This window comes from Actinia tenebrosa, unplaced genomic scaffold, assembly GCF_029948245.1.
Source record: "Actinia tenebrosa isolate PJP-AT-01 unplaced genomic scaffold, QUT_ActTen_1.0 utg545__unscaffolded, whole genome shotgun sequence".
Lineage (NCBI taxonomy): Eukaryota > Metazoa > Cnidaria > Anthozoa > Actiniaria > Actiniidae > Actinia > Actinia tenebrosa.
In genome coordinates, this window is record NW_028292616.1 from 68,893 (window position 1) to 82,327 (window position 13,435).

General features: G+C 42.5%; 2 protein-coding genes across 2 annotated transcripts; both read left to right on the top strand.

The window, feature by feature from the left end:
- Window positions 1-442: 442 nt before the first annotated feature.
- Window positions 443-2,470, top strand: LOC148904242 (uncharacterized). The gene is made up of 7 exons (XM_089025538.1): window positions 443-658; window positions 729-887; window positions 975-1,122; window positions 1,395-1,599; window positions 1,772-2,126; window positions 2,199-2,396; window positions 2,462-2,470. The coding sequence occupies exons 1-7, from the start codon at window positions 443-445 to the stop codon at window positions 2,468-2,470; spliced, it is 1,290 nt and encodes a 429-aa protein (XP_088881664.1).
- A 307-nt stretch (window positions 2,471-2,777) lies between these two features.
- LOC148904243 (uncharacterized) lies at window positions 2,778-5,093 on the top strand. Its single transcript, XM_089025540.1, has 5 exons — window positions 2,778-2,948; window positions 3,407-3,655; window positions 3,839-4,010; window positions 4,341-4,489; window positions 4,856-5,093. The coding sequence occupies exons 1-5, from the start codon at window positions 2,789-2,791 to the stop codon at window positions 5,062-5,064; spliced, it is 939 nt and encodes a 312-aa protein (XP_088881666.1). The 5' UTR covers window positions 2,778-2,788; the 3' UTR covers window positions 5,065-5,093.
- Window positions 5,094-13,435: the final 8,342 nt, after the last annotated feature.

Below are 13,435 nucleotides of genomic sequence, written 5' to 3' on the forward strand. Positions count from 1 at the left end.
TAAAAGATTCTAGACGTCATCAGATTTCGAATGATATACATATGAGGTCGATCTGGCAATTCCGGGGGGAGATATTTAGGCTTAAAGTTGCCATTTTGGGCTTCCTGTGCCGGGATGAACGTGAAGAAGTGATCTAGGAACGAGAGTAACCTGTGACGTCAGGAAAGGTACCTGTACATGCGCATTGGGTACTTCGTTTCGGAGCATGCGTAGTTGGCCCTAGTTTCTAACACTTTATTTCTACGATAATTTACAAGCTTTCAAGGTGATTTTTGACGTGTTTTTCGGTATGGTTTATCGCTGTTCTGTGGAAAATTGCTCTAATAGAAGTTCGAAAGTTTTAGGGCAAACATTATTTAAGATACCCTTTGAAAATGACTCGAGGCCTGAAGCCATAGAAAGGAGGAAAAGATGGGTAAATTTTATCATTGCCTCAAAAAGAATGGCCAACTGGCAGCCAACAAAGTCGAATAGAATATGCTGCCGGCACTTTACGTCTGCCGATTTTGTGAAACGGTACGATGTACTTGATGGTACCAGCAATAACTTGCGCAAAAACCTAAGGATGGACGATATAGGAATTGCAGTATGGCCATCAGTCTTCGTCGATTCCGTGATGACAGAACCTGCTGCCATGTCTCCCAACAGTCGAAGGAAGGTAAGTATTCTGTATATTTTACCTTGTACACTTCATCCTAGCTCATGAAGTCCTGCTATATTTTTCGAAGAGTGTCCAAGAAATCCTAGACGCTAGCCGTGAGTCGCATAGAGAAGAATCTCTGGCTGTAGGTTACGAGACTGAGGAATCTTTTGCCGCGGAGGAGGAAGAACCGAACCGTGAAGAAACTCTACAAGAGTTGGACTCGAGTGGAATGCGTCTTACAAAGGTTAGTGCTAATTAACTATTATTGTTTATGTTTTGATACTAAAGGCAAAAGAATGTGAATAATTAACCTATGAATTCTTGTTTTTAGGATTCGTTTATGCAAACTGTGCCTGAAACTGAAACCTGCAATAAATGTCAGGAATTCACAAGGAAGATGAGGCTTCTGAACAACAAGGTAGTTGACCTAGAAGCAAGAGAACAAGAATATCAGAGGGTGATACAGCATTTACAAAAAGGTATCTAAAGTTTCATATACCGTACTTCATCAAAGGAGGGCGTGGAATTCTAGTGCGACTTCAATAGTTCCATGGTTGATTGGTTTGAAGTTTTTGTTGGCCAAGTGCAGACGTGGTTTTTGAGTTTAGTGTTTTGAGTCAACATTGATTTAGGTGATGACCCCTTAAGATCGTTTTGTGTTCAGTGATGCCTTGAGTCTGAAAAGCCTTTGATGTAAAATGATAATAATATTTTGAAAGTAATACTAGGAAATATTTTTTTTACATTTCAGATCTTAAATTTCAGCCAGAAGAAGAAAGAAGTGAAAGTGATGACGAAATTGATGTTGACAGTGAAGATGAGATGGAGTTTATGAATGTGAGCTACACAAGTATTGAAGTGGAACCAGGAGCAGAGAGTGGAAGTGAGTTTTTTCCAACTCCTAAGAAAGCCAAGATGGAATCTGACACAGAAGATGAAGAAGAAAGCGAAAACAAGTAAGTGTGTTTTCCTGTGGGTGGTTGGACCATGTGTGTGTGATTGAGGAGAGACAAAATATGATAAAATTATTGAAGGCTGTTGACATAATTGGTTCACTATTAAGGGGGGTTGGGGTTGACATATTTCTCAAGACTGTTGCTAAGGAAAATGTTTCATGTTTGATTTTAGGACCAGCACAAGTGACAATCTGAGACTGGAGCCAAAGTTTATTGTTTTCCTTAGTCAGCTGCTGCTCCTTTTTAAATTCTGCCCAGTATGCAAATCTGATGATCCCTTGGTAGAGACAGAGGCGTTGGGAACGATGGCTAAAGTACGAACTGTTTGTTCAAACCCCAAGTGCCCAAAGAGAGACAGTACCTGGAATAGCCAGCCCATAATGCCAGGGACAAAGATGCCTGCTGGAAACTTTCTGTTGTGTTTTGCCATTCTTGTTGCTGGTAGCACAGCAAGTAAAGTACTCCAGATGTTTTCCCACATGGGCATTTGCTGTTTTTCTTTGAAAACCTACTTTTTACATCAGAGGGTAGGTATTATTAATAGTGTATTATTACTTTTAAATCACAAATCACTAATAGTATTTCTTGTTTATCAACAGAAAAAGCTGTTTCCTGCAATTTTTCTTCATTGGAAGAAATATCAAAAAAAGTTGTTGGACATGTTGGTGGAGAAGGGGGACCCTGTTGTCATAAATGGTGATGCAAGGCATGATAGCATGGGCCATAGTGCCAAGTACGGGGCCTATACGATATACTGCTGTTGTTCTGCAGCAATCATTCACTTTGCTCTTGTTCAGGTATGTTGTATGTATTTTTCATATACTGTACACTTAATTGAAAAACCTTATTGTGTTGTAAGAAGGTTAATTAATCAAAACAGTAAATGAGGCTGATATCCTGCATATTAATTTGAATTTTGCTCTTGAAATCTGATTCATGTTAACCAACAAAAAATTGTTGTATATGTAAACACTCCAAATGACTAGGATATAAACTACCTTTCACACTCATTGGTCTCAGCTTTCAACCTGGCAAGTTTTTTAATTAGGTGTATAAAAGCTTGTTGTCTTTTTCAAATATAATGTATACTTTGCCTGTGTTATTTTTTTCTTCCACTTGTGACATTTGAAGTGAGCAATTTTTATTTGATTTTCTTACATAGAAAAATGAAGCTGGAAATAGTCCTGCCATGGAATACATGGGATTCCAGCAATGTATGGACTTTCTTTTGGGTGTAGGCTTGGTAATTGGCACAATAATTACAGATCGCCATACTTCCATCGCAAAGCACATGAGGGAGAGACTCCCGGACATCAAGCATTATTTCGACTTGTGGCATATCAAGAAAAGTAAGAAATATGGAGCGCACTGTGTTTATAATATTGCTGATATATAGCCTGGTTCTCACTAGCAACTCAAGTGCAGATAGTACTTTAGGGATGACTGAATGTTTTGTTCTAACTGAATATAAGGGCTAACTAACTATGAAAGACTAACTGCGCTTGCTTTGCTAATGAGAACCAGGCTTAAGTACTCATTTCAACAAGATACCAAAAAACTGTACAGCTCAGGCTGTAACAGTTCAAAGGTAAACATCAAGAGTATTGTTGAGAACATACACAAGTACATGCAGAACATACACAAGTAGGGATATCCAGCATTCATATTCTAACACAAGAGGTGTATAATATAATAATTAGGAAATATGCATATTTTTGAAGCAGCCCATGTATGTGTGCTGTGAGGAGAAATCCAAAACACCATTTGGCTAATCCATATTATTCTCATACTATTCTCTTTATATTAGAAATTGGGAAAGTTCTAAATAAGATAGCCAGACTGAGTGGCTGTGAGGCAGTAAAGGCATGGATACGTCCCTGCGAAAACCATTTTTATTGGAGTGTCACCTCCAGCATTTCAGGAAATGGCAGGCTTATCTGGTCCAAATTCAAGTCGTTCTTAAGTCATATCGTAGATAAGCACGACAACCTTCCAGATCCTTTATTCAAAAAGTGTCACCATGGAGAAATTGAACCAAGGCAGTGGCTATTGCCTGGTAGGTTTACTTTATATGATTTACTCTGCTAATCACTGTTATTTGATTTTTCTGTTATTTAATGTTGACAGAAAATAAATTGTGATGATACTCACTATCCCTTGTTACTAGTAAACAACAGATTTCAACAACTATTATTTCAATAGTTCAATAATATTATTTCAATTTATTTTGCGTACATAGATTCAATGGTATATGACAAACTCAAGACTGCTTTGACTAAGCCATCCCTGGTCAGCGGCATCAAGCAGGCATCACCAATATCACAAACGAGTTGCCTAGAAGGCTTTCATTCAGTTATTAATCATTTTGCGCCCAAGATGATTTCCTTCTCATACAGTGGAATGCTAGTGAGGTATTACTGTAGCTTGAATTTATAAGAAAAAAATTCTGTGTTCTAATGTTGAATTTGTTTTGCACTGAGAAAAATGAGATGTCAAGAATCATGTTAATTGAACATATTGTTTCCCATTTGCTGGGAAAATTAATCATTAGTGATGGTGTTGTTGATAGCTGTAATGCAATGCTATGAAGAAGTTGTTTGCATGGAAGGCCAGTTGTCAGGAAGTCACTGATCAGTGTTGCATTTTGATTGCTGTTGATACTACTTGATGAAAAATGGGATAGAGTAGGAGAGCCTCCAAAAGTAAAACCATAGTGTAATATGGCTTTTTCTTTTTTATAGACACATTCTTGCATCCATTCATTTCAACTATAATGTACAAAGAGAAGTAAAGACCAAAAAAGATGGTAGTGAACATGTTTCCATTGTCTACCCAAAGTTTAAAAATGGGGAAGCCACTGTGAGGAGTGTAAGAGTAAAACAAAACTTTGGTAAGAATATTATTAATAAATATTAATAGTAATCATACATCATATCTTTTGCATTGTAATACTGACTACTTAGTTGGCTGAGCACTGGACTTCCCCCCCAAAAAAATGGGGACATAAAGAAACCCTGGCAGTGACCACCCACAGTGCCTACCTATGATACTAAACACCTCTGAAAAGCACCTAGTTTGAACATTTACATAATTATGGAAAAGTGTGCTATATAAATCCATTATCAGTATCATTGACAAGTAACAAGTAAACTAATATCAATCATTGTTTGAAACATCCATTTATCTTTTATTTCCTGCATTTTTGGTGACTACATAAACAAGAAAAATTAATGTGACACAATGCTTAACTTTGCAGAATACGTGGAAGAAATTTATGAGACATGTTTGGAGTCAATGGTAAACAAGAACCTTGGAGATGCTGTGGAAGAGCTGGAAATGTTGACACCAGAGCCAATGAACACCATGCTAGATAAACAAGACCGTGTAGAGGCAATCCGAAAGAGGACAGCAAGAAGGCAAATGGTAGCTGTGGATGTACCTGGCACTGCACTAGGTAAATATTAAAAAAAAAAGGGATTTGTTTGCAAGGAAGAATATGGTACCCAAGTAGAATTATTGCCATCAATTCTTCAATCATTGACAAACTGCCAAAACATCCAGCTAGGCATGTTGCTAATTCTTTGCAGGGAGTAATGAGGCTATCCCAGAAGAAGTAATAGAAAGACCAGCACCTCGAAAAAAGCCTGAATGCACAGTTTGTGGCCAACCAATGAGAGGCCACAAGAATGTGGCAAACTGTCCAAAAAATCAAAATAATTAGGAATGCAATGCATTTTCTGTCAATAATTTGTGATAGATTAATAAAACGACATGGATAGATGCAATATTTGCTACTTTAGCCTCTTAATAAATTATTATATTGTAAAAAATGATTATTTTGACAGTTGTTTACTTAGCAGAAAAGGATAATTATACCTCAGTACGAGATTCATTAATAATATACTTTTTTCAGGAAATAGGGTCAGTTTAAAATAAATGGTATTCATGTTTTCTCCCATAATAATTCTTTTCCATATTGGACTTGTTTATAAGTTACAACAACATGAAATTAACAAAAGCATATGATTACGTAAAATAAAGAAATTGCTATCCTATCAGTTATCAATCCTCTTCAAATTCAAATCCAATAAAACTTTCATCCTGGTCACTGAATGTACTCCTAATAGCATGATATGCACAGGCTGGCAGGGGAATTCTTTAGGCTCCAAGAAATCTATAAACAAGTTGACAGAATTCCCTGTAGGCCACTGCTCGAAGAAACCTGGAAGTTTACAGAAAAAAAAAGGAATGTTCATAAATCAAACAAGAAGAAACATAAGAAAGTATTGGCATAATTAACTGCCCAGAAGCAATAATGTTGTAGTCGAAAATATAAAGATACTACTTACTATAAACAAAAGAAAATATGCGGATAGCCTATGTGGAAGAAGCTCAATGCATGGATTATAATTGAAGCAGGGAGGTGATTGAAAAAAGTTTTGTTTTACTTACGTCGACTCCTTCCCAATTTGATTGTATCGACGCTTATCTCTGGTTTTGTATTTAGAAGCGGACTGCTTGAGGGCCCATTTCTCCAGGCAAATTGGGCGAAAACCAGGATGAAGAATTATGCAGTTCGGTGGAGTTTGTGTCTCCTCTAACACACTGTCAGCGTGGCATGCCTCAACACAACCGTCGAGTTCCCTACAACAATTTGCCTCGTAGACGTTTTGTAGCATATCGATATTGCAGTTTCCACAGGAACACCTATGTATTTACAAATAAACAATATATCTCAATAAACTGGTGTTATGTTATTCATAATCAGTAAAAGATCTATTCGAAAGTACGCGACAAGACAACAAGACGACTCACCAGTTGCTGCAAGGATCGACGCCATCTATTCTTTCTTGAAGTTTTTGACGTAGCGCATCCTCGATCTCCTTTTTTCTTTTATATTCTTTCAACCATTCTTCGTCAGCTAGCGGCTCGTTTTCATACGGACCAACGAAGGGAAGATTGTCATCGTCTTCAACCGCATTTGAATCTCGCTCATAATTCTCGTTTTCCTCCTCGTAATTTACCCGCGGCACGTAAATTCCAGGAATATAATTAAACTCGGAATCATCGGAGTCATAACTAGCTAAATCGGATTCAGAGGACTGATTTTCCATGGAATAAAATATAAAAACTATAGAATCGAAGAGTTGCACATAGTGGTTTTCACGTGTGAAGTTGTCAAATCGGCATTCGACTGATCGTTGTTGATGGTTTCGGCGTTTGACAGTTCGAGGGTACCTGTTCTGTCGTCATTTCCGGCCACTCGGACCCAGACCCAAAAGTCCCGGCCAGGGTGGAGCCGAAGAAATATTTAAAAATCTGTTAAATATTCAGAAATACTCGAAATCAAATTCTGACAACGAAAATGGTTGGTTTGGACCTTGTAGATTACTCCAATTTTTTATCATTTTAGGGGTTATATGCACTTTAAGTTTTGGCATAAGCAATTCCCTAAGGATACTCGGACTTTACTCATACTGGATGACATAGCCTGTGGGGACGACGTAAAAAGACGCACCTCCGAATTAGTGAAGCTCGCCTTCAGCGGTAGACACGACAATATCAGCGTTTGGTTGCTCTCGCAGCAGCTTACCAGCGTCTCTAAGCCCTTCAGGGAAAACATAGGTTCACTTGTCGTATTTTATACTCCGAGCAAGTCAGACCTGGAAACCATTTTAAGCGACTACGGCGGTGAGATATCCAAGGAACAGTTACACGAATACATGCGGCATTTAAAAACGCACCAACATTCCAAAATGATCTTCTCTTTGAGGTTTCCCTACACGGTTGGAATCTATGATTCCTAATGTATATGGAGATTGAGCAGCTCTTAGATGAAGTCCCCACGCAGTTAGATGAAAGTAACCTCAAGGAACAACTTAACATCCTTGTGTCATCTGGGAAGTGTAAAGAAATGATAGGTAAGGAACTTACCCATGAGCAGGTTAATAAGTTGTCGGAAGAGGAAGTCAAACAGTTGCATAAGAGGTATGAGGCTGCCCTTGCAAGTAAGACCACGGACGCCGTAGCAGACTCCGCTATCCGACTTGCGACTAAATTGCTTGGACTTGCGCTGCCCATAGACGACGTGGAGCAACTGCGGAAGGACATAAGCGAGGACTATGTCATCGCCCAAGAACTTAAGATAACCTGCGGGTGGTTGTCTTTGAAGTGCGGTAAGTTAATGGCAGTCGCCTCTGCGGCACTTCACGTAGCTCAGCATGTCGACTTGAAGGAACTTGCGGGCACCTTTGGTGCCTCTTGGAAGGACTTCAAGAAGGACAGAGACGTTGAAAAGGTCTTCCAGGCGGCACTTGCTGAGGTACCTGATCACTTAGTCAAGTCGTCCTCAGGAATTGCCCAGGTCGCCTCAAGTACTTAGTCAAGTCGTCCTTAAGTACTTACTTAAGTCATTCTCAAGTACTTATCAAGTCCTTCTCAAGTACTTATCAAGTCCTTCAAGTCCTTAGTATAAATGAGTGAATCGAAGGCGGAGGAAACCCCTCAAGTAGAGGAGCAGAAGATTACCAAGGCTAAATCTCCAGGCAGAGTCGCGGCGGGGAAGAAGCTCGCGGAGATGAACAGGAAGAACAAAGCCAAAAAAGAAGAAAAGGTGGAGGAAAGAGAAGAGGAATCCTTTATTAATCCTGGGTACGTCATCGGCGCGTTAGGAGTTGCTATAGCTGCAGGTAGCCTTTACTTACAATGGCGGGCTACGAAGCCAGAAGTAAAGTTGGAGGCCGTGCACGTACCACAGGAGCCCCGAAGCAAAATACCCGTGATGGAATAACCTTCTCGCTCTGTAATATAATGTCGACCGCGTTATTGAAAACTGTTGAAGAAGCAGCTATTATTACTTCCATCGTTGCGGGTATTGGTTGGGTAGGTAAGAAAGTGCTCAAAGAAGACTTTACTGAAGACCCAAGCAAGAGCTTCGCTAATTTTGCCAAGATGACCGCTGCCGTGGGCGGGGCTATCATGGTAAAGGATTACCTACGCAAGGAAAAGTACCTGCCGACGACGTAAGCTTTGCTTGCGTCTAGTATATATGGCTAGCGTGGTCGTAGGCGGAGTTATTGCAGCTTTAGCATTCACTGGAGCTAATTATGGTGGTCAGTATTTGGATAGATTAGTTAGAGGTGATCGCAGCGGAGAATTAGCCGCCGAAAGGAAGAGACACGACTTAGCGCTGGAGAAATATCAGCGGGACGTGGCGGCTTGGAATGAAAAAAGACAAGCTTACAGGGATTGGTTGGATAAGAACTACCAAGACAAGATGCAGGCGGATAAGAACTTCGAAAATACAGACTACGCCTTTAAGCTTTATGCGCAGGCGTACCCCGCGGCATTAACGGGGTTGAGAAAACCCCAGTTCAAGAATTACTACCAGCCTTCTAAGAAACAAAAAGACAATGAATTGGTCTTTGTAGGAGTCGCAGGGCTGGCAGGAGGCGTAGCTTTGGCGTACTTAGTCTAAGTCAGCAAGCTACGCTTGCTTCTAGAAGGGGACTTGTCCCCTGTAATATATGATCGTCTTTTTGGAAAGCGACAAGAATGACTTTACCACTTATTTAAATCCTCCCATTAGAGCCCATAAAGTTCGGTTGGTTAGTTGCTCTTTGTACAATTCTTGGTATAACCTGATTGGGGGCATAGTCACTGAGCATACAGGAGGATCTAACTATCAAGCCGTATTGCTGCCCGATGGACATTACACGCCAATCACCCTTGCTAAGGATCTCGCCAAGCGCGGTTATACTCTCACCACGGGGTTGCCGCACGAGATGACCCTTAAACATAATATGTCAAATTATTCAGTAACTTTTGGAAAGCTTGACCCATTGGGATCTTTATTATGTGCCTCAGGCAAGACAATTACCGACACAGCCATACCTGTGAAATGGAAAGTCGCATCCTCTTATGAAGTCTATTGCGATTTAGTCCATAGTTACAGCAATGGGGAAAAGTCTTCTCTTATGTCCAAGTTCCTGCCCAAAGGTAATCCATTTGACCCAGTAGAATACACTCCCATTTCTTTGAGCTATGACTTGTCTAATTTGGTAGAAAGCATAAACATCACCATTAAAGTGGACGGAAAGACGGTGGATTTTAACGGACGTAAGATCAATCTCGTCCTGGAATTCATATAATGGGCCGCGTAGAGGACAAACTCAAGAGGATTTACTATGGGCCTGAAGGCTATTGGAGAGGGGCGTCAGCTATCAAGAAACTTGCAGCGGCGGCCAGGGTATCAGAAGAAACGGCTAAGAACTGGTTAAAAAAACAAACCCTCTGCAGGTTTATCTTCCCGTGCCCAAGTACATTCGCAGGCCCAGCTTTACCGTAAATGCCCCCAATGAAGTTCATCAGGCGGATTTGCTTTTCTTACCCCACGACAAGGTGAGAAGAAAGACCTATAGATACGCTTTGACCGTAGTCGATATCGCAAGCAGATATAAGGACGCCGAACCCATAACCAGCAAGGATTCTGGGGAAGTCGCAGAAGCCCTAGGTAGGATTTATAAGCGCGTCTTGAAATGGCCTAAGCTGCTGCAAGTGGATGCGGGGACAGAGTTCATGGGCGTGGTTACTAAGACCCTGAAAGACCACGACACTAAGATTAGAAGAGCCGAAGCAGAGTACCACAGGGGTCAGAGCATCGTCGAAAGATTCAATAAGACCCTGGCCGAGCGTCTCTTTGGGTACCAGTATTGGAAAGAGCTGGAAGATCCCTCCAAACGCAACAGGGAATGGACCCAGAGGCTCCCCCAGGTCGTCGCGGCTTTGAACAACGAGGCGGCCAGGGCTACAGGAATGAAACCCAAGGATGCCATAAAAAAGAAACACGTGGAACACAAGTCCTACGTCAGAAGTTCAAGGGCGGTCGGACTGAAGGAAAAAAAGCTCCCCCGCAACATAGTGGTCAGATACCTCTATCAGCCGGGGGAACTCGAAGGCGGCAGTAAGAGAGCCACGGATCCTAACTGGTCTCTGGAAACATATGAGATTTCGAAGTCCTTCACCAAGGAAGGGCAACCCGTGTTGTATTACCTAAATGGCCCAAGTCGTAGATTTGTCAATGAAGAGCTGCTCATAGTCCCCAAAGACTCAGAGTAGTGCTGCTCCACGCGCCCGATTACACTCTAGGCATGTCAGTCTTACGTTACCTCTGCAATGGCCGCGCTTATTATTTATGCGATCCACGGAGAACTGCTGATCGTCATTTGGGTCAAACCTCCATAGTAGAGGTATGTTACATTTGGCACACCTTGCCCCTTTCTTATAGACGTCGTCCACGCATAGGTCGAACGTCATATTTTTTTTCTTCGTCGTGTCTTTTGTAGCGAAGGAGTTTCTTAGCAATGTTTTCTTTGGCTACGTCTTCTGGGGTGCGGTCGTAACACAGTTGCGGCCCCCAGGCTCTTTTTAACTGTTTGGCATATTCTACGCGGCTTACGGCGGTGTAGATAAGGTTGCTCCAACACAGCCGCTGGTCTATGATCCATAAGGTTTCTTTTATGGTAAGCCCTTGCGCGCTGTGGACTGTCATGCAATAGCCCAAGCGCCAATCTGGATGGGAGGTTATTTTTTCCACCTTTTCTATGGGCACCCAGGCTTTATCATGCGTTACCGCATTTTGCAGTTGGATGTCGGTACCGGGTACGCAGACGTCGCGGCGCTGCATGCGGGTGTCGTGGGGTTTATAACAAACGGGCACGGGATGTGTAGGGAAGCGCTCTTGGTGTATTTTGAAGAGGTTTTTCTGTATGCGAGACTGTGCTACGCGTTTGCTGCTCAGCACCAGATCCTTTGGATGCCATGTGTAAAGGAAGTCCTCGTATTTCTTCGCTCGTACGCGTTTGTGCAGTGTTTTGCATTGGTCGGCGTCACTAAGGCCCCTTAATTCCGCGCTCAGGTTTCTTACTTGATCCTTACTGCGGTAATCTGTGTTGATTTCCTCCGCATGGTCTACGAACCCCTTTAGCCATTCGTGGGGCATTTCTCCGGCTATTGGAGGAGGCTGGCAGTGATCTCCGGCGAATATTACTTGACATTTCCCGCGAAGGAACTCTACGAACTCCTGCAGGATTTCCAAAGGCACGGTGCAAATCTCATCCCAAAGTATCACCGGAGGTATGTCGTGGATGGCTTCTGGTACCCACTTTTGGCCATTCCAACGAAAGAAGCTGTGGTAGGTCTGCGCGTCGTGGCCCATTTCGCCGAGTTCTCTTTCCAAACGGTGCGTTGGCGTTAGCACCTTTATCTTAGGAAAGAGTTCTAAACCCACGCGTCGTCTTACCGCTGCCTCCCGTACCGTAGAGGTAAGAGAAGCGTTGGTAGGAAATGGGGTCGGCAACTGAAGGCAGTGGCTCTTCCGTCGGCGTTACGGTGCCCTGGGTGTGCTCGCCGTGATATTCTACACGTGCCCTCCAAGACCTTATCTCCTCATCTTTGACGCGCCATTGGCCACTTTCTGCGAGTTCATCGGCAGTGTAGAATTCCTTCATCTTTTCCAATACGTGCGGTTTCACGTATAAGGAATCCGTGGCTACGCGTGGAATGTCTTCTTTGTTAAACCACAAGAGCATTGCGAGAAGGTTAATGTGCGCATATGCAAGCATACTGGCACGCAGATGGTAATACTGCGGTCGATGGTCCTGGTAATAACACAGCACATTCCATTCGTGTAGTTTATCGTCGACAAGGTAGTCCCATTTCTCTACAGACACCATCGTTCCTTTGTCATGCGCGCGCTTGATGAGGAAGCTTAGCTCGCCTTCGTCCGTTATCAGGCGCCGCTGCATATGTTTTTCACCTTATTTTGCGCCCTGCGTGAATTTACCTATGACCACACGCGCTGTGGGGTTATGCTCCGGTAACCATTGCGTGAAGGCGCTGTGACAAAGTATGGCTTCATGCGCTGTGTATTTTAAAAGTTTGCGCTCTTCAAAGAACTTCAATAGGGGCACCGGTATCCATTCTTTCTCCTGCAGGTGCTTTCCGTACCACGCATAGATTATTGGATGTAAGTCTTTTGTAAATTTCCAGCTGGTTAACCTAACGAACCCCGTTGCTGGAGCGTCGTAATAACCTGGTAGTGACACCCTAAAGAATTGGGAGTCTGGATGTCCGTAACGGTCGTAATATTCCTTACAATCTCCTAGGCCTTTGAAGCTTGCGGGGTAACAATGTTTTATATCCAGCGACACGTATTCGTCTTCATCGTACTCCATGTTCCACAGACCACCGTGACCGTGTTCTACACAAGCTGTAGCTATATCTTTGAACTCCTCCGGTGTGGATTTTTCTACCCGTTTCTTTTCTTTGCGGCTAAGAAGTCCAAACTGCGACTGCTAAGCACTTCGTCAGAGAAGTCTTCTCCTAAAGTCTCGCAGGCGCTTCGAATGCGCAGCTCTTCCACTTCAGGACGATACAAGGTGCCGTCTTGGGTCATAAATTGACTTCCCTCCGCGTCCATTAACCAAATGGAATTCTCGTGCATTAGTTCTGCAAGCGGTGACTCCTTGTAAACGCATGTTTCTTTCTTTTTGGGGAACCTTAACTCCCTCCACGCATGTGCGTTATGCTGGTAAATTACGATAGGCGCACCCCGGCCCCCATGCTTGTGCGTCCCGGAGTAGATGAAGCCGTCGGTGATGTCTTTCACGTGTATGCGCCTTTCTAAAGCAACCTCTAACTTCTTGATGTTGTCTATCGTTCCTCCAGTCTTGTAAGTGGCGTTTTCCCATTTCCTGATGGCTTCTCTTCTCTTTAAAGTTAACTTACCACCCCTAGAGGAATCCTCAAAGAACTCTCTAACCAACTTTCCTACGCA